Source organism: Juglans microcarpa x Juglans regia, chromosome 7D (assembly GCF_004785595.1).
Source record: "Juglans microcarpa x Juglans regia isolate MS1-56 chromosome 7D, Jm3101_v1.0, whole genome shotgun sequence".
Lineage (NCBI taxonomy): Eukaryota > Viridiplantae > Streptophyta > Magnoliopsida > Fagales > Juglandaceae > Juglans > Juglans microcarpa x Juglans regia.
Window position 1 is genome coordinate 20,570,230 of NC_054606.1, and position 26,684 is coordinate 20,596,913.

The 26,684-nt window shown below is 37.3% G+C and overlaps 1 protein-coding gene and 1 non-coding gene across 2 annotated transcripts; both read right to left on the bottom strand.

The window, feature by feature from the left end:
• Window positions 1–167: 167 nt before the first annotated feature.
• Window positions 168–26,684, bottom strand: LOC121239310 (histone deacetylase 9). The gene is made up of 14 exons (XM_041136527.1): window positions 26,485–26,684; window positions 25,104–25,216; window positions 24,867–24,984; window positions 23,622–23,696; window positions 23,312–23,531; window positions 5,396–5,459; window positions 4,183–4,275; window positions 3,932–4,040; window positions 3,704–3,753; window positions 3,534–3,624; window positions 2,679–2,749; window positions 2,379–2,477; window positions 606–672; window positions 168–476 (listed from the first exon to the last, which is right to left on the bottom strand). Exons 1-14 carry the CDS (start codon window positions 26,519–26,521, stop codon window positions 391–393), a joined length of 1,293 nt encoding a protein of 430 aa, XP_040992461.1. The 5' UTR covers window positions 26,522–26,684; the 3' UTR covers window positions 168–390.
• LOC121240138 lies at window positions 16,098–16,205 on the bottom strand. Its single transcript, XR_005935465.1, has one exon. It is a non-coding gene; the product is annotated as a small nucleolar RNA R71 (small nucleolar RNA).

Consider the following 26,684-nt stretch of genomic DNA (forward strand, 5'->3'; position numbering starts at 1 on the left):
TCATTATATCTCATAATTTACGCTGAGCTATTTCCAAATTGATTGTGCAGGTGAAATCCAATTAGTCAATCAAGCAAATACTAAGTCCATAAAGAACATCAATCGGCCTCAATCATTTCATTGCAAAACCCATTCCAACAAGAGAAGTGCCAGAAAGCTTGCAAACAGATTGTAAAGTTTCTTTTACTATAAAGTAGATTTAACATGTCAAAACAATACACATCGATTTGTAAACTTCTTTCTAACTAAACAACTAGCTTAAGGAAATCTGCTAGCAGACAATTACTAAATGAATTTTGACGAGGCTATCTGGGAAAAAGTTCGCTATCACAACTCCAAGGTTCTCAAACAATCTCTAATAGGCCCTATTATTGTCAAAGCAAAGGAAATTTATACATCCTCCATATTCTGATCGTTATCATGGTCTCCTTCGTAATATTCATCATCACGTTGTATCTGCTTGTCTTGAGTGTGTTCTGAAAAGAAAAGAAAAGAAATAAAAAATAAAAATCAATCGAATGACAAATATAAAAAAAAGTGTTTGATGACTGGAGCATGCACAGCCACTAGGATGCATCAGATTTCTGATTTCTTGATTTACTTACGATCCATGCGCTCATCAGGGTTTTGCTCATCTTCATCAAAGTCAGGAATGTAAAAGTCGGGTGGAACCTGCAACAGAAAAAGCATTGCTCAGTCCAACAACTAAGGCCCCGTTTGGTTGTTGAGTTCAATTTAATTTTAAGTTAAGTCTAATATCTAAATATACAACTCTCAAATTACTAAACTCATCTTAACTCAAAACCTATTTACACGTGGGACCCACAACCTTTTTCAACTTCTCATAAATACATCTAAACTCATCTTAACATCCAAATAGATTTAAACTCATTTTAAATGGACTCCACAAAACTCACTCTACCATCTCTTTTTTTTTTTTTTTTTATAAGTAATAAATTATTTCATTGATAAAGAAAATAGACATAGCCCAGGTACACTGGAAGTATACATGTGAATACACCTATTTAAGAACTAGAAACAGTTACAAGGAAATCATGGAAGCTGAGGCCATTCAAATCTAGAGCAATGGCCCACAAAAACAAAGTCTTCCAAAAAAAATTCCTAAACTCTTCCATGGAGCGCTCATGATCCTCAAAAAGCCTCTCGTTTCTTTCACACCAAATATACCAAAATTCACTCTACCATCTCAACTCACTAATATTTATAAAGAACTCAACTCTACATGCAGCCTTAGTTACTGTCATTCCAAGCATTATTAATCTTCCAAGTAAACTAATAGTCTGCCATCAAAGAGCTGAAAAATATATGGAAAAAAATATTGCAACCTTGCTCCCGAATTACCAATCATTTTGAATGTGCACTTGAAACCGCAGAAAATTGAAATGCACACCTTAAACTACCAATAGGTTTCATTGTGCACCCTCATTCAAGGTACCATTAAAATGAACGAAAAAATAGATCACGTCACAATGAAGGGTACACATTAAAACTTATTGGTATTCTAGAATGTACATTACAACTCATTGCTACTTAGGATGTATAGATCAGGCTGAAAGGCATAGACGATGCACAACAAATAATATTCCTGTACTGCCCCTTGTTGGTCCAAGGGACAGAGGAGGCTAGGTTAGCTGAAAGATGTTAGCGGAAGAAGGGGTTGTTTGAGATACATGTTACATCTTCCATATTATAAAAAAGCATTACCCCAAAAATATCACCATTAGGCTGCACCAAGGATCTGATGGGCTATTCAAACCATGCAATTTAACATGTTTCCACAATTTTGGACGTCTTATACAGACAATCGCTCCTTTGTGTTCACATTGCAGCAAATAGTTTTTTTCCTAATTTATTCCACAATTCAATCAGCATCCCCCTCTGGGATTGTATATAAAATCATTTTTGATGGCTCACCAATTTAAGCAACTACATATTTAAATCATTAATGACTATTATTGTTATGGCGTAAATATCAATTGAGATGCAAAGAAACAACAACACTTCTATTTGAGTGCGGTACAACCTCCATGTAAACTGCCCAATGGAAAACTCACGAAGGTTAAAACTCAACAAAAGCATTTTTGGCTCTGAATATAGAAACTAGATCTCTAGGCTAATTTGAGGCAATGGCTATCCCTGAGGGAATCCACCAAGTGATTCTAAAGTCAGCGGGCATATCACAGTGAATACCAGATAACCAGCATGCCTATAGCATAATTATGCCATTCAACTTAACTTTAGTCATTAAAGGCTGACCGACAGTACAGCGAAGCAAAGTAAGCGAAGGCCTGACTAAAACTTAAAATGAATTTCACTTCATGAAAACGAGGACTTGGCAACATTTGCATTCTACTCACCTCTTGCATTTGTACACCGGGAGCATGTTGGATGCTTCGAAGATTTTCGAAGACTTGCATTTTTATTGTGCCAAGGTATGATTTGCTATTTAAGTTTTCCTGCTCAATCAATGCGAGGAAAAAGAATGAGAGAGAGAGAGAGACTTTAATGCTGAGAATATATGTTGCACACTGAAAATGACCCTCAGATATGACCAATTCACCCATGAAAAACTTATTAGTTCCCCCCATGTTCCAAAACTGGTGCATGGAATCAAATGAAATGCACCACTAACACAAGCTTTCTGAGAAATTACATACTATATGCCCATTTGGAATCCTCAATGAGTATTCTGGAGAAAAATATTTAATATACTCGTTGTCAGGGATCTCTGCAAGAAAGATGAATTGATAAATGAAACTTACACTCCAAATGTAGTGAAACAGAAAACCAATTATAGCAAGGAGAAAAAAATGCACAACGTGCATCATAATCAGAAAGTATAGGGCATACGGAGATATTCTTATCAGAAAGCATAGGGCATACACAAAAGCTAAAATTATGCGCATAAATATGAAAATAAAGGATGATTATTTTAGATGTAGAAGGATGAACAAAGAACCGGTTACAACTTGCCTCAACTGTACATTGAGAAAGCCTAATAAAAGAATGAAGATAGAGAAAAAACTAATGTTTTGCCAATTGCATATAAAGCATGTCATTCCGTATCTCCCCACCACCCATTTTTTCATGTTCAGTGTGAAAGAGTAGACAACGATTATAGAAGGACAAGGGCATTAAAACCAGTGTCAGAAGACTAACTAAACACAGTTGCACATATCAAGCGAGGTAAATGCGAATAATGCAATTTACCTAAATGCGAACAATGCAATTTACCTAAATGCTTATGCTAAATCAAATACAATATCAAGAATATATTACTTGTCCTTTCCCCCTTATCCATAACATTATTCGAAAAAGAATGTTAGTAAAATTCAGCATTCTATGTGGCTTTTTGGAGCTGAGATTATGTAAGCATAATTAATCATAACCTCAACAAAGAATCGATTGGGCTGGCTACAATGATGCTTACTGATAATTTTAAAAAAAGAAAAAGCATATTCAGAGAATCATGGGATACATGCAAATCATAAAAGAGCATCAAATTAACAAACCATTGGGAAGTTCTGTATCAAGAAGAACTCCGGTTTCCACAGTCCAACATCGAGCAACATTCTCTTTTGTATATCCCCCACCTCCAGTTACCTGCACCAAGAAGTTTCTCCCTGTAGCTCTGATGTATGATGCTAATGGGCTGTCTATTATTGGTGAAATAGAAACATACCAGTAACGGCAAATTAAATTTCTTCACAAACCTAACGCATTCGGCATGCCCTGTAAGAAGCATCACGATGCCATACACAAAGTAAACTTTACAATCAAAGTGAAGACATTGGGAACTAATTGAAAAGTGATCTAAACAAGAAGTAAAAGGGGCAATGGAGAAAAATGCCTATATTTGACATATCATGACAAGCATGGAGAAAAATGTTTAATTACAAGGAGTATGCACCATCAATGGAGAGATTGAAGCAGCCCAAGCGGTCCCCAGCAAGTGAATCTGCCCCACATTGGAGAACTATTGCACCTGGGACATATGTTTCAACAACCTTGGAAATAATCTACAACATCAAAGTTTACAAGCAAAAGTTTACTCCTGGCATGATAAACCAGAGATCTCTTAAAGACATCAATCTAACACCCTTTTTTTTTCTTAAAGCAAAAGACATCAATCTAACTTAGTTGCTTATTTCCAGTACTTACACTTTTAAAAAGTCTAGTGAAGCTAGTGTCATCTATTCCATCCTTGAGTGGGACATTTATGGCATAATACTTGCCTTCTCTTTCTCCTGTTTCCTTCAGTACAAAATAATGACAATTAAAACCACTTAGATTTCAAATATATAGGATACCCATATTCCAAGGATTCCGTGCTATTATCATGTTCTTGGCTGGTGTTTCTCAGGTATATGTCCTGTGTACTTGGAAGCACCTTATTGAATCATTGACAAAGTTTCACATATTAAAATAAAAATGAGATTAGGAATACCACCGGGTGAGCATGCAAACCACTCCCTGGATCCTTTGAAGGTTAAGCATTCCAGTAAATGGTTTGCATGCTCACCCATACATTTTTGTATATAATCCAGTAAACATCCCAACACAGCTAAAGAAAGCATAGATTGAAACCTGCCACTGCAACTCTTAAGAGCTTTTATATGTTCAACTGTAATGACAACCCCTTCCCCCCTTCTCTGCCATGCTCTCTAGGGGCAAAGCAGAGAATAGATAATTTGGACACTTGACAAGCACCAGTCAGATGGCAAAGTGCAGGTTTATATGGCCATTGTGAGAGTAACAGATGATGTGCTAAGTCAAGCAAAACTAAATCATTACTTTGATGTTCTCTTTGACTTTAGGTGTTTCAGAAGTTATACTTACATAGATTGCATACATGCATGAATATTAATCTCCCCATAAAAAGAACTTGTTGAGACAATTTTAGGTTTCAACTAGGACTTCAGTTTCTTCATTAGATCTGACTACATTATTGCTGATACTTACATGAGGCATATAGGCAATGAAATGGATTAAAGCTGACTAGAAACAACAGTAAGGCAACTATTTAAGTTTAAAGATCATCAATAAAAGGGTAGTTGATGTCAGTATTTACAAAACAAATTATGATCACTATGCTCAGATTCTATAACAGTTTTTTTTATAAGTAGATTCTATAACGGTTGACACAGAAAACTTACAAAAAATCTTCAATAATTATTTTGAACGAAATTAGGTTAGAGAAAATGCCAGTCTTAACAGGATGTAAATGCACGCGTGTATAGCAAACAACTGAGCACGAAGTAGAAATTTCTTGAAAATGGGTGGCTTAATGATATCAACTGCTGAGCTCAAATTCAAAAATGATATTAACTGATTAATACACCAAAACCAAAATAATAAAGCATTAAAGACTCACCTTAACATCACCAGTTCCTGGAAAAAACATATCCCCATACTTGTGAAAACTAACAGTCATCACCCTGTCATGTCCAACTTCACAGACTTAGTGGAGTATAAAAAGCATGATGACATTACTAAGACCATTTGAGGTGATCTACTTGATTAGCCACAAATACCAATCAACACTCTTCGATAAAATTTTGAAGGACTTGAAAAATAAAAGGATGATATAAATTGTTTTCCATGGTAACCCATGAAACAGGTGTGATTGAAGATCAGCACTCTTTATTCTCGAAAACATTTTAAAAAATGAATAACTGCATAATTTATTGATTGCTAGACTTGAGGATACACATTTTTTTTTATCAGTAAAAGGACTTGAGTATATACAATTTGCATGAGTAAAAGAGCCCAACTAACATAATTTTTTATTTTTGAGAAGTAATAGTAAAATTTTATTGACAGGATAAGGCATAGCCCAAGCCAACGAACATAATTTTGGACCAGGTGCAGAACTGAAAGAACCTCTTACAGGGTTCAGATGTTAGATCATGATAACTTGGAGGTGGCCAAGTGCACAAAATGACAGTACTACCATAGAAATATAAAAAATTACTAAGAATGATCTCAAAATCTGCTAGTGTCTTACTACCTCCACCCGTGCTGGGCCCATATATGCAAACAAGTTGCTGGTTTCAAGCGGAAGTCTAGTTAGCGAAGCAATTGCTCCTGAGCCATCTCCCATCGGAGAGCCCCTACCATAAGTTGACAGATAAAGGTTCTACGCTTTTTTTTTTTTAAATGATACCACAACAGATTGCAAAACAAGATGAATTTAGAACCACCCAAGGGAAAGGCTGAACCACCATGGGGAGGCAGTAGACCATCCCAGAAGGGGTGGATCTGGAGACCCTAATGCCAGGGTGGCCACAATGCACAGGGTGGTTGTCGTGTAGACCCACCCCTGCGCATTGTCGGTCTGCCCACCCTACCCAGGGTGGTGTGTCATGGTTTTATTAGAGGGTGTAGAGGAGTGGTTTGCGCCACCATGATTAAAGTTAATTTCCTCCTATTACGGCATTTTTAACATCATAATACAACTGTTTGCAAAGCAAAGCAACATCCAGACATATCTTCTTTTTTTTTTTTTTTAATAATTAATAAGAAATTTATTATCAAGAATAGGCACAGCCTAAGTACACAGGAAGTATACAAAGGAAATACCTACCACACTCTAGAAGCAGGAAAAAGACTAAAACAGATTCAGTACATTATCATCATCCCTTAACAAACTCCTAGCCCACAAACACAAAGAAAAAAAGAAAAAATTCTGAAGTTCTCTGAGAGAATGCTCTATATATTCAAAACATCTCTCATTCCTTTCCAGCCAAATACACCACATTAAACACAAAGGAATCATATTCCATCTGGCAGCTACACATTTCCTTCCCTGAAAACCTCTCCAACATGCTAGAAGATCAAAACTTCCTTTGGCATCACACAATATAAACATGTCCGACTCAAAACCATACCACAAAAACTTTGCCACCTCACAATGAAGAAAGAGAAGATTTACAGATTCACCATCCTTCTTACACATGACACACCAATCAGCAATGCACATACCATGTTTTATAAGGTTATCCGTGGTCAAAACTTTCCCTAGAGCAACCACCCAACTGAAAAACACCACCTTAGTAGGAGCCTTCACCCTCCAAATGATTTTCCAAGGGAAAGTACAACCAGAATGACAAGTCAGCATCTTATAAAAAGAACTAACAGAAAACCTGGACTTTCCAGCATGGTCCCACAGTAAACTGTCCTCTCTTCCCTGCATCACTTTTGAATTATAAATTCTTCCCAAAAAATCAGAAACATCATTCACTTCCCAGTCATTTACCTCTGATAAAATCAACATTCCACAGAATATTATTATCCGTATGTTGGAAATAATCTGCCACACAGCATTTTGATCCCTTGCAATCCTACAAAGAAAGGGAAAATCAGATTTGAGAGCTGATTCCCCACACCAAATATCATGCCAAAAAAGAATCCTCTTCCCTTCCCCCAAGTTAAATGTACCATATTTCAAAAACTCCCCCCAACCTTTCCTAACGAACTTCCATAAATTCACCCCATACGCTCCTCTAACTTCATTAGAACACCAATCCCCCCACCCACTCCCATATTTTACAGCAACAACATTCTTCCATAAAGTATCTCTCTCTAAATGATATCTCCAAGCCATTTCCCAATAAGTACTTTGTTAAACATCCTCAAATTTCTCACCCCCAATCCTCCACAAGAAATTGGTTGACAAACCTTGTTCCAACTAACCAAATGAAACTTTTTCTCCTTTCCTATATCTCTCCTATATCTCTCCATAAGAAATTGCAATAAAATTTCTCAATTCTTTTTGCAACCCCTGCTGGCAAAGGGAAAATTGAAAGAAAATACGTGGGAAGATTAAACAGCATACTCTTTATCAAAGTAATTCGTCCCCCTTTAGACAAGTACAGCTTTTTCCATCTAGCCAACCTTCTCTCAATCGTCTCAATCACCCTTCCCATATGGAAACGGATTTGTGAGAGGCACCCAATGGAAGACCAAGATACTTCAGCGGCAACGAAGAAATCTTACACTCCAAAATATTAGCCAAATCTGAAATATTGGCTATTGCACCCACTGGAACAATCTCAGACTTGTTAAGATTAATCCTTAGACCCGAGACAGCTTCAAAACATAACAACAATGCTCTCAAAGATCGAAGATGTTCTTGATTAAGCTCACAAAAAATTAAAGTGTCATCGGCAAAGAGAAGATGAGATAATTTAATGCTATTCTGATCCTCATTTCCCACCTCAAGTATAGCCCAAGAATAGGCATAGCCCAAGTACACAAGATATATACAAAGGAAATACCTACTACACTCTAGAAAGCAGGAAAACTATAACAGAAACAGATTCAGTACATTATCATTCCTTACGAAGATCTTACCCCACAAACTTAGTAGAAAAGATCAAATTCCAAAGATCTTCAAAAGAACGCTCTATCTTCAAGTTATCTCCCATTCCTTTCCAGCCATAGACACCACATTGAACTCAAAGGAATCATTCTCCACCTGGTAGCTACACATTTCCTTGCCTCAAAACCACACCAACATGCAAGAAGATCCACAACTTCTTTAGGCATGAGTCAATATAAACCCGTCTGACCAATAACCTCATTCCACAAAAACTTTGCCACCTCACAATGTAAAAAAAGATGATTTACAGATTCATCATCCTTCTTGCACATTACACACCAATCAACTATACACAAACCACGTTTTCTAAGGTTATCCGCAGTTGATACTTTCCCTAGAGCAACCACCCTACTGAAGAACGCCACCTCAGCAGGTACCTTCATCCTCCAAATACTTTTCCAGGAGAATACACAACCATAATGACAATTAAGCACCTTATAAAAAGAACTGACTGAAAACCTGAAATTTCCAGCATGGTCCCAGAATAGCTTGTCCTCTCTTCGCTGCATCACTTTTGAATTATAAATTCTTCTCAAAAAATCTGAAACAACATTCACTTCTCAATCATTTTCATCTCTAATAAAGTCAACATTCCATAGAATATTATTATCCGTACATTGAAGATAATCTGCCACAGCAACATTTTGATCCCTTGCAATCCTATAAAGAGATGGAAAATCTGATTTGAGAGCTGATTCCTCACACCAAATGTCATGCCAAAAGAGGATCCTCTTCCCTTTCCCCACCTTAAATTTAATATGTTTAGAAAACTTCCCCCAACCTTTCCTAATATTCTTCCATAAACTCACCCCATATGCTCCTCTAACTTCATTAAAACACCAATCCCCCCACCCACTCCCATATTTAACAGCAACAACATTCCTCCATAAAGCATCTCTCTCTTCACGATATCTCTAAAGCCATTTTCCAAGAAGTGCTTTATTAAACAACCTCAAATTTCTCACCCCCAATCCTCCACAAGAAACCGGTTGACAAACCCTATTTCAACTAACCAAATGAAACTTATTTTCCTCTCTTATTCCTCCCCATAAGAAATTACGATAAAGTTTCTCAATTGTTCTTGCTACCCCAGCTGACAAAGGGAAAAGTGAAAGAAAATATGTAGGAAGATTAAACAACATACTCTTTATCAAAGTAATTCTTTCCTCTTTAGACAAATATAACTTTTTCCATCCAGCCAACCTTCTCTCGATCTTCTCAATCACCCCATCCCATATCAAAACAGATTTGTAAGAAGCACCCAAGGGAAGACCAAGATACTTCAGCAGCAATGAAGAAATCTTACACTCCAAAATTTTATCCAAATCTGAAATATTGCCTACAACACCCACAGGTACAATTTCAAACTTGTTTAGGTTAATCCTTAGACCCGAGACAGCTTCAAAACATAACAAGGCTCTCAAAGTTTGAATATGTTCTTGGTTGGGCTCCTTGAAAATCAAAGTGTCATCGGCAAGAAGAAGATGAGATAATTTCATGCTATTTCATTTCTCATTTCCCACCTCAAAACCTGACAAATACCTTCCTTCTACCGCCGCTTCCAACATTCTACTCAACGCATCCATGACAAGGACAAAAAGAAAAGGAGATAGCGGATCTCCTTATCTCAAACCACGTGAACTATTAAAAAAACCCAACTGGGGTGCCATTCATCAAAATGGAAAATCTCGACGTCGAAATGCATTGCTTGATCCATATACACAATTTCTCTCCAAAACCATATCTCCCAAGCAAATACAAGAGAAAATCCCAACTAACATGGTCATATGCTTTTTCCATGTCCAATTTAATCAAAATTCCAGATTCATTTGATTTAATTCTGATGTCCACATCCTCATTAGCAACTAAAACCGATTCAAGAATTTGTCTCCCTCTTACAAATGCATTTTGAGATTTCGATATAATACTTTTACCAACACCACACTCGTACAATTAGCCAACACCTTAGAGATTATCTTGTATGCCCCCTTCACCAAACTGATGGGCAAAAAATCCAGCATCTCCACAGCCCCTACCTTTTTGGGAAAGCGATAAATGTAGCATTGAAACTTTTTTCAAATTTCATAAATGTATAAAATTCAAGAAAAACCTTCATAACATCATCCCACACTATATACCAACAAGATTGAAAAAAAAGCCATTGAGAAACCATTTGGACCCGGAGCCTTATCCCTTGCCATTCCTCTAACCACATCAAGAACTTCATCCTCTTCAAAAGCTCTCTCTAACCATTCTGCACTTGCCTGATCAATGGAGTCAAAAACCAGTCCATTAAGCTTTGGTCTCCATGAGTATTCTTCCCGAACAACTTCTCATAGAAATTGACAATGTGATCCTTAATGACCTCTTAATCTGAAATGATGATTTCACCATCATGAAGAGCCTCAATAACATTATTTCTTCAATGAAAGTTTGCCATACGGTGAAACAATTTTGTGCACTTGTCACCTTCCTTCAGCCAAAGGACCTGGGATTTCTGCCTCCAAGAGATTTCCTCCATTAAAATGATCTTCTCTAATTCATCCACCACCACTTTTTTTTCTCTCCAATTCCTCACCGGATGTCCTCCAGCAGCTCCCTTTCCTCCAAACTCTTCAACTGCTGCAACAAAAGTTTCCATTTATTTTTTGTGTTCCCAACCTCCTCAACCTTCCATTTCTTCAAATATATTTTTAATGCTTTAAGTTTACCAGCCAGTACAAAGCTCAGAGTACTAGAAAGAGTACGAAGACCACCACCTCACCCTATCCACAAAACCTTCAGCCTCCAACCACATATTTTCAAATTTAAAATACCTTAGCCCTCTAAAAATGCCCCCACTCTCCAGCATGATAGGATAATGGTCAGAACACATTCTCACCTTTTTTGCCTCAAATCAAGAAAACGAATCTCCCAAGAAACAGAAACCAGAAATCTGTCAAACCTAGACCATGCCATTCCATTGGACCACGTAAAATCCCCACCAACCAGGGTAAATCGATCAAACCAAGCTCAAAAATTAGATCTGAAAAAGCATTCATGGCATGAGAGAGATAATTATCCCCCACTCGCTCGCTAGGGAACTGTGTCATGTAGAAATTCCCTCCAAAACACCAAGCAACATCCCAACAGCAGCAAACACCCGCCATTTCATCCCATAATATACTCCTACTATTATCGACATTAGGACCATAAATCCTCGCAAAAGCCCATTCAAATCCATCATCCACATTTTTGAATCAACAAGCAACCATAAGCTCTCCCGTATAATTATATACCATCTCCACTAACCTCCTATCCCACATAAAAATAATACCACCCGAAGCCCCTTTCGAAACTAATTCAACCCATCCCACACATTGACAACTCCGTAAACTGTTCACAATTGTTTGATTAACCAACTTCAGCTTGACTTCTTGGAAACAAATAACATCAGCACTCCACTTTCAAATCATATTCTTTACCCGACGATGTTTTCTATAGTTATTCAGCCCCCTCACATTCCAAGAGATGATTGTTGGTTTCATTGGTAACTATAAATAATCTTCTCCTTCCCTTTATCTCTAAGGCACTTCCTCCTTTTGTATTATAATTAATAGAGCACGATAACCTCTTCAATTCCCTCTCCTTCTTTAGAGCAAATCTAGCCAATGCAGGTTGACCAACCTCTATAGCTATTAGAAGTGCTCTAAATTGTTCCTCAAACCCAACATGAGATCCCCACACAAACCTTGATTACATCCACTTTCCTCATCACCCTATCAGATGAAGAATTGGGCCCATCAATTTCAAGAAGGATACAACACAATGGATTTGGGTCCATTTCTTCATCAGACTCCCTCAGCTCTTGATGAGTGTACGAAAGTGCACTCTAAATACCCCATTATTGGACTAAAATGCTAAAATGTTAATAGAAATCATTGGAATTAATGTGTATTCTTGAATTAAGTTTCTATTTACTTTGGGATACTCCTAAGAAGATTTTTATGTTTAATTTCAGAGTCTATAAAAGAGCAAGTCCAAACCCATTCAAATTCAAAGGACTTTCAAGTGGGCAAAACGTTGGAACAACCTAAGAACTTTCAACGAGTGTATGACTCTTCAAATAAGGATAATGATGGGGTTTGAGAGTAATTCAGATTAGAATCCAAAATACGCTAGGAGACAGAATGGACACACTTTAGTATTTTAATCATAACTTTTTGCTCAGATATTGGATTGATGCGATTCTTGATGTGTTGGAAAGCTATCTTAAAAGGCTACAAAGTTGTCTCTGGTAAGGATTTCTAAATTCGAACTCCTGAAGCGCGTACGTGGCTGTCAAGTTGAGTCCTAAAATTTAGGCGATTTTGTGTGCGAGAATATGAAGACATTAGGGTTTCTTTCCTACCCTATTTAAGCACATCATTAGCACGAAATTGGAGAGTGCAGAACAAAGGAGACGACTCAGTTTGAAGGAGGAAGATCTGAAATTAATTTTCATGGCCACCGTTTGCTCTATTTTTCTCTTGAGATTTTTGTTATCCATTATATTTATGGATAACTAAATTCTCAAGTAGGGGTAGAGATGAATTTGCACATTAGATGGTATTTTTAATTTATTCTTGATTTATGTATTTGATTTTCAATTACTAAAACTCTTTTGTTTTATCATTCTCAATTCATCGTTAATGTTTTCTTCTGCGAATAATCATAAAATTTATTCTGTTTATGGATTCAGTCATGCTTTTTTTATTGAATGGATTGACTCTTTGATTATGTTGGGATCAATTATTTTTCTATATTGATTTAATTCTTTGCTGCAATATCGCTTCCTGAGTATATTGTCGTCATTGGATTTTCTCAATAGTGATAATAATTTACGTATTTTAAAAGTGGTGAATGATTTTTCAAAGGGTTATATTTGGTTTAATCTTGGTTTATAAATCTATACCTTCCGATTGGGAATATTAGGAATTGAATTCCCAATTGAGTTATTCAATGAATTGAAAATAATTAAAATATCATATTTGTGCAAGGGATTCCCGACGCTTTACTGTTTGTCAAACTTGAGTACTTTTTCTGTTAGTCACTTTGTTTCATTTTAATTTACATTTAAAATTAATCTTTATTTTTCCATTAATAATTTAATCTCTTTCTTTAGTTTTTTTGTTCTTTCTACAATTCTTTTAATGTCTCTCTGTGGAATCGACACCCCAAAGTTGTGTTACAACTACCGCATTATTGTTAAAACCCCTAGAAAAGGAGTCTCGGGACAAGCCTCGACACTTCCCTTGGAAGGCAAGGACAGCACCATTTCTAGCCTACACGCATGCCTTGGCCCGTGCCGTGGCACGCACGGGGTGCCCAGCATGCAGGCCAGGGGGGTTAGTGCCCGTGCACACCCCTGCTCCTGCGCACTCACCAGCGCGCACCCATGTGCGCTCGCCTGCTCCGGCGCACTCTCCAGCGCGCTCGCCTGCGCGGCGCACCCACGGGCAAGCCCACCCGGGCATGGCCCAGCATGCAGCCCACCTGCACAGCAGCAAGGCTAGTGGCATGCCCTCACAGGCATGTCATCCAGCGCACGAATCCAGCCCGTGCCTTGCAAGCTAGGCCAGTGGCATGCCCACCAGGCATGCCATCCAGCGCATGACTCCAGCCCATGCCTTGCAGCCCAGCGCCCAGGCCACCAGCCTAGGCCATGCAGCACGCACACATGGCTCACCATCAGCAGGCCTTGCATGGCACTAGACCATGCCCACCAGCAGGCCCATGCATGGCACCATGCCATGCCCATCAGCAAGCCATCTTGTGCCACCTAGCCATGGACCAACCCGAAGACCACCATGCACCATTCTAGCCACCATGGGCTCATGCATGCCACGACCAACATGATCCATGCCCTTATGTTATTTCTTTTTTATTTAATTTATTTTTATTTATTTATTTCCAATGGACCTATTGGGGGTTTCCAACTTGTAACTCTTAAAAATAAGACCCTTAGTCTTTTCTTTTACATCTTTTGACAAATTCCTTTTGGACGGCTTTGTTCTTGAGATCATACATTTCGGTGCTTAGCACTTGGACTCTTTGGGGTGCAATTCATGAATCCCTAAGGAGAGAATCATACTTTGCAATTCGTGAATAAGTGTGGTTCAATTTATCAATCTTATGAGTATTATTCATTCATTCTCTTGTCTTCCATTTTCTCTCCATTGATATTGTTATTGTGTGTGCATTGCTCATGAATTGTTCTTGAATTATTCTTGAGAAAACATTGTGTTCTTCGAATTGTTCATTGGCAAAATCCATCAATTTCCTCATTTGATCCATCCAAACACTTAGTGTCGCCCACTATAGTGTTTGCCTTGGTCCACATTCCATACATAGCCTTGCCGCCACTCTCATAAAACCCTAGCCAAATCCCCACTTCCATACTCGGCATTCCCATATTTACCCTTCTACCATCCTAGTTTGCCCTAGCCGAAACTTCCTCATATTTGAATCCAAGTTCCATTTTCAGCCAACTCTTGCCTTAGTTGGCTTAACCCTAGCTGCCCATCTCCCATTCCATATTGGGGTTCCTATAATTTAGAAACCCAAGTTGACCATATCTTCCCTATAACCGGTCATATCTTTCCTTATTGGAGTCCCAAGATTTTAGGAACCCTTCCTAAAATCTCTCAACCAATCAATCAATCAAGCCCTTCCTTGTTGCCGTCCACCCTAGCCGCCCAACGCCTAGCCCTAATTCCATCTTCCTTCGTCTAACCCTAAACCTAAACCCTAAGTGGCGCCAATCCTAGTTTCATCTATTGCCGTGCGCCTCCATCACCCATTGCAACCCTCACACGCCATCATCATTCCCACCAACCCACACGCCCACTCAAGCCTAAACACCTAACCTCACTCTACCAAAATTGTCATCTTTGTGACCTTTGTTCAAGAACCAAGCAAGAGAGAAACGGGCTCTCAGTCATCACAAGGAGATCATAGGCAAGAAGATCATAGTGTTTAGGGACTTGACCGAGTTCCTTAACAATTCTTCTTTGGGCATAATCAAATTTTGGCGCCGTTGCCGAGGAGACGTAGAATAATTGATAGATAGTTTTTCTTTTCAGCAATTTGTAAAGGCGGTAACTTCGTTCCCTCTTTTAGCTTGTTGCATTATTTTTTTCCTTTCTTTTCATAGTATTTTTAGTTTTTAGTATTTTGTTACCTTGCATGCACAGATATAGAGACACATTGGGTAGGTTTGCTTGTAGGCCTGTAGAAGAGTCAGAATCGAATTTTTTAAATCCTTTATTTGACAATCCATCTAGTCCCCAAAAAATGAGTGAACACGAAGATCAACCCATTAGAACTCTTCATGATTACCTCCACCCTACACGCACAGCCACACCATCATGCATCATGTTTGCAGCTAATACTCGCCAACTGGATTTTAAAACAGGGATGATATAGTTACTCCCTACTTTTCATGGCTTGAAAAATAAAAATCCATATGTGCATATTAGGGAGTTTGAGGAAGTAGTTGCGACTTTTCATAGTCAAAATGCAACTGATGATGTTGTGAGACTTAAACTTTTTCTTTTATCTTTGAAGGATAGAGTTAAGAGTTGGCTATACTCATTGAGACCACGATCTATTGGGTCATGGAATGAGATGACCAGGTCTTCTTTAATAAATATTTTCCCCAACATAAGACCAATGCTTTAAAAAGGCAAATCTCCACCTTTGCACAAAAGGACAGTGAGATTTTGTATCAGTCTTGGGAGAGATTTAAATAGTTATTGAGTATATGTCCTCACCATGGGTATGAGAATTGGCGCTTAGTGAGCTATTTTTATGAGGGACTTACACCTAGAGAGTGCCAATTTGTGGAGATGATGTGTAATAGTGAGTTTTTACAGAAAAATTCTTATGAGGCCATAGAATACCTTAATAGGCTTGTTGAAAAAGCTCACACTTAGACTAAACCTAGTGCTACTGAAAGCACAAATAGGTCACGACCTGCAGGAAACCCAAATGGTGGTGAAATTTACCATCTCAGGGAAGAGGATAGCCTAAAGGTTAAGGTTGAGATGCTCACTAGGGAGTTAGAGGTGTTAAAGACTAAGAACTTAAAGCCAACACACGTGGCTAATCATGCAAAGTCTTTTGGACCATGTTTTGTGTGTGGCGGGTAGATCACCTCGCCCAAGAGTGTCACATTTGCTGAGATGAGAGGGATGTAAGAGGAACAATGTAATATCTTAGGTATGTACAATAAGCCTTTTACACATTTCTCTGATACCTATAATCTGGAATTGCGCAATCACCCCAATTTTAGCTAGAAGTCTGAAAACCAGCAGCCTGCACAACCCCCTAGATCATATCCTGCACCATATCATGCACCTTCATCTTCTAGAAGTCCTTTAGAAGACACTTTGCATGCTTTTATTGAGGTACAAGGTAAGACTAACTAAAAGTTTGAATATTTGATTATGCAGGTTGTTGAAGAAAATAAGGAGATAAAGAGCCAAGTGTCCAAATTGATGAGCTACTTGAGTGTGAATGAGCATGGCAAGTTCCCTTCTCAATCTCAATCCATACCCCAAGGTCAACATATGGCTAAAGGAAATTTGAAGGAGGTTAATGCCATTGTGACACGAAGTGGTAAGTCCTCACACATCCCAACAACTGATAAGCCAAAGGATGTTGAAGAGGAACAAAACAAGGATAGTGCTGAGTTGCCCAAAGAAGCCGAGGTAATCAAGTGCCCAGTTAAGGTACTATTTCCTCAAGCTTTAAAATCTAGTATGCGAACTTTGGATTCTAGCAATGAAATCTTGGAGAACCTCAAGTAGGTAAAGATCAATCTTCCTCTTTTGCATGTTATTAAATAAGTTCCTACTTATGCAAAAGTTCTCAAAAACTTGTGTACAGTTAAGAGAAAGCAGCATGTTAAGAAATCAGCATTTCTAACAGAGCAAGTTAATGCTCTAATTGAGCAACAAATTCCTCCTAAGTACAAGGATCTTGGTTGTCCAACCATTGCATGTAATATTGGGAATCATGAGTTTGGGCAAGCATTGCTATATTTAGGAGCTAGTGTAAATTTGATGCCTTATTCCATTTATTTGCAGCTTGGTTTAGGTGAAATTAAGCCTACTTTTGTTGTGCTTCAATTGGCTGACCGTTCAGTTAAGAAATCAAGAGGGATAGTTGAGAATGTTTTGATCCAAATTGACATGTTTTATTACCCTGTTGATTTTTTAATTTTGGATACTCAGTCGGTTGTTGACTCTGACTCTAAGATTCCTCTCATATTAGGTAGACATTTCCTTGCTACGGCTAATGCACTTATAAACTGCAGGAATGGGCTGATGAAACTATCTTTTGGAAACATGACCATGGAAGTCAACATTTTTCACATCAATAATCAACCCAGGGAGGATGATGAGTGCCACCAAATATACATGATTGACACACTCATAGATAAGGGAGTTCACACAACTCATGATTCTGATTCCCCTGAATATTTTCTTGTTAATTCTGAGTTTGATACTATGAATGATTCATCTAATGTTAATATATGTGCTATTTTTTATGAACCTCAGGATTATGGCCTATATATTTGGAAATTGAAATTTGAGAAGCTGTCTAAGAAAAGTGAAAAGCAAATTACTTCAAGCATGGATAGTCCCAAATTGGAATTGAAGTCACTGCCCCCAGGTCTTAAGCATGCATTTCTCAACCGAGGTGACACTTCCCTTGTTAGTATTTCTTCTAAATTGAATGAGGATAAGCTTAGAAAATTTCAGTTCACCAAGTTAGAGGAGTTGAGAAATGATACTTATGAGAACTCTAAAATCTATAAGGCTAAAACGAAAACGTTTCATGATAAAAATATTGGTAGGAAGACGTTTAAGCCTAATGATCAAGTGTTCTTATATGATTCTAGACACCATAATCACTCAGGAAAACTTAGGTCTAGGTGGACCGGCCCTTTTGTAGTGAAGAATGTTTTTGCAAATGGAGAGGTAGAAATATAGGATCCTAAAGATGGTCGGATCTTTAAAGTAAATGGTCAACGCTTTAAAGTATTAATTGATAGACAAGTTCCGGAAGTGGAAGACATTCCACTTGTAGATCTGGTCTATCAACCTTGACCACACCACGCACGTATGTTTTTCTTTATTTGTTTTATTTGTTTTGTTTTATTTTTGTTCTCTTATTTTCTTTATTTTCCTTGTTGTTTGCTGTTGTTTTCTTTGTTTTTGTTTGCATGTTAGTTTCATTTTGTCAATTCAAGTTACCATCTTTGGTGCTTAGAGAGCTACCCACGTCACTCATTAGATGTATTCTACCATTTTTAATTACTTCACATTCAAATTTGTTTCTTAAACATTGAGGACAATATTTCATTTAAGTTGGGGGGTGGTAGTGTAAATTCAGTATTTAAAATGCTTGTTAGAACTCTGTGGCATATTTTCATGTGTCAAATTTTTTTAATATTGCATCACACGTGCATCATTTTCACATGTGTACTCATTCTCATTTATAGCCATCTTCGTGAATTCACCAAACCCACCATAATCATTTTTGCTGAAGCATTCACAGAACCTCTAATGCACTCATCCAAGGTTTGTGGTAAGATGGTGGTTTGAAACATTTAGCTAGAGAACTCTTTTGCTCAAGTATTAATGTGAGTTTTGGAGAGGATTGAGAGTCTACAAATGCAATAAATTATGATAAGCGTTCATTGATCTGTTGAATTGGACAATTCTTTTGAGAATATCATTACATGGATTGTGGTAAGATAGTCGATATACTTGGAATATGACGAATGTCAACTTAGGATCAACGTTTGAGCCAATAAACACATGTAACATTTTCTTTTCATATGCCCACATGTATGCCTCTCCACATTGGAGTATAGCTTATACACTAATTTTTTCTTATCCTTGTTACTTCCAAGTGTGTACTAGATGTGGAATTATTCTTTTTGAAATGAATAAAAAAAAAAAAGAAAAAAAAGGAAGAACACGAGTTACAAAGTGTTCAAGTGAGTGAGCTTCAAAGGCAGAAATACCAAGGCTAGGTAGAAATAGCAAAATACCAGGGTGACATGTAATTGATCACCAAATTATAAAAAGAAAATGATAAAAAAAAAAGAAAAAAAAAAGAAAAGGAAAAAAAAAAGAGGCATTATTTGATGATTTGAAAGGTTGAAGAGTACATCAAGTGAGAAGTGTGGTCTACTGAGATATTTAATAAGATTCCCTTTGTATGTACTTGAAAGTTTTTGAAAGTTTTTGAATCTTTTTTCATTTTTTTTCATATAGCCCCGAACCTAAGCCACGTTACAACATTTTGTGTTGATCATTCTGATCCTAAGTAAGTTTTTGGAAAGAATGGTTAAATTCTCATTTGTTAATATTCCTATCATAAGATCAATGCTTGCTTGTTGTTTGTTCATAATTACCTAAATCTCTATGTGATTGTGTATACACCACTTGTCAACTCCATAGAGAGAGCCCTTACACGAAACACTATTATACCTGTGAGTTATGGATTTCAATCTTTTGCTTGAGACGTTCTGGATGTTGCATGTGTCAAAGTTAGTGGTAAAATGCTTATAGTTTAGAGAACACACACTCTGTGAATTGCTATAAGTGGATTGATCTTGATGGGTTATCGGATTCTTTAGTTTGTTTTTGATATGTGAATTTGGAAAATGTGAATTGATGGCCTATTTTAGTGATTCTCATCTCTTTCATCTCTTTAGCATAAAAATTGCTAGGGAGTAGCAATAAGCAAGTTGGGGGGTGTGATGAGTGTATGAAAGTGTACTCTAAATACTCTATTACTGGACTAAAATGTTAAAATGTTAATAAAAATCATTGGACTTAATCTGTATTCTTGAATTGAGTTTCTATTTACTTTGGGATACTCCTAAACAGATTTTTATGTTTAATTTCAAAGTCTATAAAAGAGCAAGTCCAAACTCATTCAAATTTAAAGGACTTTGAAGTGGGCAAGACGTTGGAACAACCTAAGAACTTTCAACAAGTGTAGGACTCTTCAAATAAGGATAATGATGGGATTTGAAAATAATTCGGATCAGAGTCCAAAATACTCTAAGAGACAGAATGGACACACTTTAGTATTTTAATCATAACTTTTCGCTCAGATATCGGATTGATGCGATTCTTGATGCGTTGGAAAACTATCCTAAAGGGCTACAAAGTTGTCTCTAATAAAGATTTCCAAATTCGAACTCCTGAAGCGCGTACGTGGCTGCCAAGTTGAGTCCTAAAATTTAGGCATTTTGTGTGCGGGAATATGAAGACATTAGGATTTCTTTCCTATCCTATTTAAGCACATCATTAGCACGAAATTGGGGAGTGCAGAAGAGGGGAGACGGCTCAGTTTGAAGGAGGAAGATCTGAAATTAATTTCCATGACCACCGTTTGCTCTATTTTTCTATTGAGATTTTTGTTGTCCATTATATTTATGGGTAACTAAATTCTCAAGTAGGGTTAGAGATGACCTTGCACATTAGATGGTATTTGTAATTTATTCTTGATTTATGTATTTGATTTTCAATTACTAAAACTCTTTTGTTTTATCATTCTCAATTCATCGTTAATGATTTCTTCTCCGAATAATCATAGAATTTATTTTGTTTATGGATTCAGTCATGCTTTTTCTATTGAATGGATTGACTCTTTAATTATGTTTGGATCAATTATTTTTCTATATTGATTTAATTCTTTGCTGCAATATCGCTTCCTGAGTATATTGTCGCCTTTGAATTTTTTCAATAGTGATAATAATTTACGTATTTTAAAAGTGGTGAATGATTTTTCAAAAGGTTACATTTGGTTTAATCTTGGTTTATAAATCTAAACCTTCCGATTGAGAATATTAGGAATTGAGTTCCCAATTGAGTTATTCAATGAATTAAAAATAATTAAAATACCATATTTGTGCAAGGAATTCCCGACGCTTTATTGTTTGTCAAACTTGAGTACTTTTTCCGTTAGTCACTTTGTTTCACTTTAATTTGCATTTAAAATTAATCTTTATTTTCCTATTAATAATTTAATCTTTCTTTAGTTTCTTTGTTCTTTCTACAATTCTTTTAATTTGTCTCTCTGTGGAATCGACACCCCAAAGTTGTGCTACAACTACCGCATTATTCTTTGGCCGTAATCAGCACTCTTGACTCACTTATCTCTGCTTCCTCCTCCCGTCCAAGAACCATCTGCAGCTCAAAGTTAAACCTTTGGGTGCAAGGGAACCCAGAAACAAACTCCTCAATGGACCCAATGACATTACCACATCTCCCTCCGCCACTTCCACGGTTCCGCCACTTCCACGGTTCCACGCCCCTTCTGAAACCCTCTAAGTGCCTCCAAAACATAGCTCAGTAGGAGCCAGTAACAACTGAGAAGAGAACCACCCAACACCGAGATGAGAATCTCCCATTAGAAACTCAAGCTCAAAGAAAGGCAACAAACTACCCTTCGCTGGAGTTGAACTCACCACCTAAGTACCCTTAAGAGGGATCGACTACCACCGTCGTCCCTTTTTGTGAAGAAATCACAACCTCCTGTGCCGTCGAGGGTTTAATCTGGGCCTCCTCAAAGTTCTGATTCTCAGATATGAGTAAATGAAGAGTTGTCATAGGATAAGCCCCCATCGGAGAGCCTCTCGAGGACTCACCTGTTGCTGATGACCTTGTATGTGACATTGAAGTGCCTGTCGGAGCCACCAAGCCCTTGGGCTAGGCCTCCACTCCCCTCGGGCTTTTGGAGCCTTATATTTCAAGGGCAGGCTTTGCCCTCCAATGATCAGGCCTGTTTGCTAGGCCTCGATCATGCCCATCTATTGTCTTAACTTTAAAACCCTCAGGCCCATACTGCAACTCCCCCATCCTTTTTCCTTCTTCCTTATCCGCTGAATTTAACACCTTTCGAAGATGTATCAGAAATCATCTTATTTTTGGAATCCCATTCATTGGGACAACTCTGTTTTCAGAAACTAAGACATAATTCCTAAAATCAACCATCTCTCTCATTAATCTCCCAAAACCTGCCCAACCACCTCCTTTCCTCCCTTCTAGAATCACTATGATTCCATTCCCAGTAACAATGCCAAACTCAATCAACTTCACAAATATGCCAAACGCGTTTTGACACTTTTGGACCATAAAAACTCTATTACCATCCCTTTTTGTGTGAAAAAAATCTTTATTGCCTAATAACCTTAGACAGTCCTCCACCACTTTTGCCATCCAAATAACCATTCCTCCACTGACATGAAGGGATTTAGACATCTTCCTACTCCTCTCAGTAATACAGAAAAAGTTACCACCTTTCCTACTAAACACAAACCTCTTAGCTTCAATGCAAAATCTACAATCCATCTTTCAACAAACTAAAGATAAAACTAAAAAAAGAAAAATGGAACATGAATAAGGGAAGCAATGAAATATTAAGGATTATCCCCGGCGAGGAGTGCTAGGAATGGAAGATGAAAGGTCATACTGAGAGAGAGAGAGAGAGAGAGAGAGAGAATTTTTTCCAACAAAGAAAACGGACTATTCCTCTCAGTGGAGCTATTGACTCTTCATTATTTACTCATTTGGCTTCCTCATTTCTTATCTATTCTACTTTGAACTCTTTGTATTCTCACCAGTTAATTTTGATGTTTGTTGAGATATAAAAATTGTTATCCCTAAGATTATAAGAATAATTTTACATTTTAGACTCTTTGTGATAGAAATTATAGACAATCAATGCATAGTAAGCTAGTTATTCCCGCTCATGGCGCTGGTCGATGATTAGTTTAACTAATTTCAAGGTTTGCAAAGCATTTTTAGTGCATGTTTCCTTATCTGAATTCAATGCATAATAAGATGACTATTTTACCTGTCAGTGAAATAAAAGGCTTCTTCTACACCATCCCCATGATGCACGTCTATATCAATATACAAAACACGGGCATGATGTTTTAGAAGCTCCAAGATTCCCAAAACCAAGTCATTGATGTAACAAAAGCCGGATGCCTCACACTTCTTTGCATGGTGTAATCCACCAGCCCAATTTATAGCAATGTCACAAAGTTGATTGTTCAATCTGCGTGCGGCATCTGCTAGCAAATGTCAATTGCTACACAAGGCCAATAGACATTATCCAATCTTTAAGAGCACGACTCTCATGGTTAAAGAATCATAATTACCTATAGTTCCACCAGCATAAATTTGACAAAACTCAAACAAGTTTTCAAATACAGGGCAATCTTCTCCAAGATTATCTGGTCAAACAAAAAAGAAACAGCAAAAAAACTGGAGTTAAACAAACCAAGAAAATAAATTTAAAGTGTAGCCATAAGTATTTGATGCCCCCTTATCCATATCTGGCGATTGACTATGGTACAAATTATCATTGTTTACACACCACATGTGGGTTACTCTTGGGTCAGTAACACATTCAAATTAATGGTAAATTATAGAATTTGCATGAATTACTAAACATATAACAACTAAAATAGACTTTCTTTTATGTCATGCCAGTAGTGTCATAGTTGAAACAACTATTCAACTTTGCAAGCCACTATTTTTTATTTGTTTGACAAGCGACTCTACAACCCACTTAAAATGAGTCAACACTTAAAATCATGGAGATACCAAGGTACCAATACAATGTATTAAATTACCAATCACTACTTTGATGTGTGTCAAAATAATTTCAATACATGGAATTTATTGCCACCACTCGCTTCTGCACGTGCCATAGTTATTAAAATCATACTGAACCAGTGGTTGGGTGCTTGGTTTCAGTTTAAACCTGAGTTTGAATGACAAAAGTCGATACGGCTAAGCTACAAGAGCTTCTTTTGCAAGAAACACTTTTATTATTATTAGCCTTTCATTTATGATTAATACAACACAGAAGATGTTTCTAGTTTAAAGGCTAACTCATCAATTACACTGGTTGTATTGAGAACCACCATTCCCCATCCATGCTGAGCACAGTTTTGATAACTATTGTCAAACCTGGACCTTCACAATGCTTACAGTTTTAAGAATTTAATAACAAAATTCACTACTCAATCTTTGAAGGACCAAAACACTAAGGCCTCGTTTGTTTTCAAAAAACATCTCATCTCATCTCATCTCATCATTACAACTTTTCCAACTTCCAATACAAAATAAAATAAACAATTCAACTTTTTCAAATCCCAAAACATAAATAATATTAAAAAATATATTCTAACAATACTTTATTCAACTTTTTAACTTTAATCTCAACTCATCTCATCTCATCCCATCTCATCTACGAAAAGAAGCAAGGCCTAAAATCAATTTTCTATCAAAGATTTGAGACATTTACTGAATACTTTTCCAACATTGTTATACAATAAATGGATATTACCACATATCAATAGCTTATGGAGCTAAATGCACTGAAAAAAAAGTCATACATTTTACTAATTCATCTGAGAACATGTGTTGAGTGTCAGGTGTAATCCGGTGTAAAAAGTCAACATAATCGGCTGAATGGAATTGGGCAAGCTCAACTGGGTATGCCTTGTGAGGCCGCTGCATTATACAACAAAAACAGTCCAAACCATAAAATTGTTGTCAGAATACTTACAATAAATTAAAATATACATAAAATCTAATTACTATATAAAGCACTTCTATGTTTAGTAACTTACATATACTTCCATCTTCTGGTGGAGCTCGTAGGAGAGGACGAGATGGTGGGTCATACAAAGCCGATGTGGCTTCATCGGATGGTTTGGGCCAAAATAAACACTACCCACATCTCCTGTAATACCCATTTTCACGTAAGTAACTTACGATCAACTTATTTCTTTCGTTGTAAATATGACTGCAACATAAGAGTGTTAAACTCTATTATATAGCACAACTTAAGATTTTTTTTATAAGATATTTTTAACCAAGTAAAAAGGGGAGTTAACCAAAACAAAGGATCCATGCAAGAGATGTGCCTAAATAGAAAAAGGAAATAGATCCAAAAATTCCTGGAAACTAGACATATAAAAGGTGACACTATTGTGGACCACCCTTCAATGGTACTGGATGTTTGGAATCTAGGTCATGAGGTCCATCACTGGCTCCTCACAATCTTCAAAGCTAGGGCCATTTCTCTCCCTCCAAATGCACTACATTAAATAAGACAAGATCATTTCCCACAATAATGCACATAGATGACTACCAAGAAGCCCATTCCAATAAGCTATAAGAACATTTGTGAAGTCATGGCCCAAATTACCTCATAAAGGCTGAAGATGGAGCAAACTCCCCCAAACCCTTCAAATGTTCTTCCAAGAGGCAATCCTGAAAGACCATTGACCTCAAGAAAAACCAACCTTCTCCTGAGTTTCGTGTCCACTGACACCCTCCAAAACCGCTCATCCGTAGATAACTTAAAATTATATACATTGGGCAAAAAACATTCATCGCCATAACACACCCTAGTCTTGTTGCTAATAAAACCAATCAAAAGTATCCGTCTAGGCCTAAATTTCCCTTCATTCCGGTTCTCAAAATATGCAATAATATGAAAAAAGGGCCGCACTTCACGGGAACCATATAAATAAACAATTAGATGTACTTGAAACAGTTCATTATTGCTCAATTTATGGTAGAAACAATGCTTTCGACCTCTTCAGCTAGCCATTAAGTCCCAGGATACTGTGCCGTCGTTAACACAATCAAAGTAACTAGCTGAATAGTGACGTCTGGCCCAGCCAAGCGCAGGTTCGGTTGGCTCAGTCCAAGTAACAGAGATTTCAAGACGGATAGAAAATCAACACCTTTTCCAATTCAGCATTTATCTTTAGAGCCAAACAGACAGCAAGATCGCATATACAGGCCTATAGGGAAAGGCTAGGGTTTCGGTTTTCATAAATATCTTGGCAGAATGTTTGAAGTACATATTTACATATTGTTTAAGGGTGGTATTTAATTAAGAAAAGAAAGAAAGAATATCCAATTAAGAAAAGAAAGAAAGAAAGAATGTTGAACATTTGCCAGTAATATCATCAAGGAGAGGGGATGAGAGAATGGTACCGTCGTAAAAGTAGGAGATTCTGTCCTTGGAACGCATTTCAGCTAGAAACCCAGTGAAGGGAGGAAGAGCGATCAAAGAAGGATGGATTGGCTATACGGGTTGCGACATTATTGGTGCTCGAGGGAAAACGCTGATCATGCATCGGCTGGATTCGTTTCCGCAGAGATTTGGCGACAGAAAACCGTTCAGTTTGGGTTTA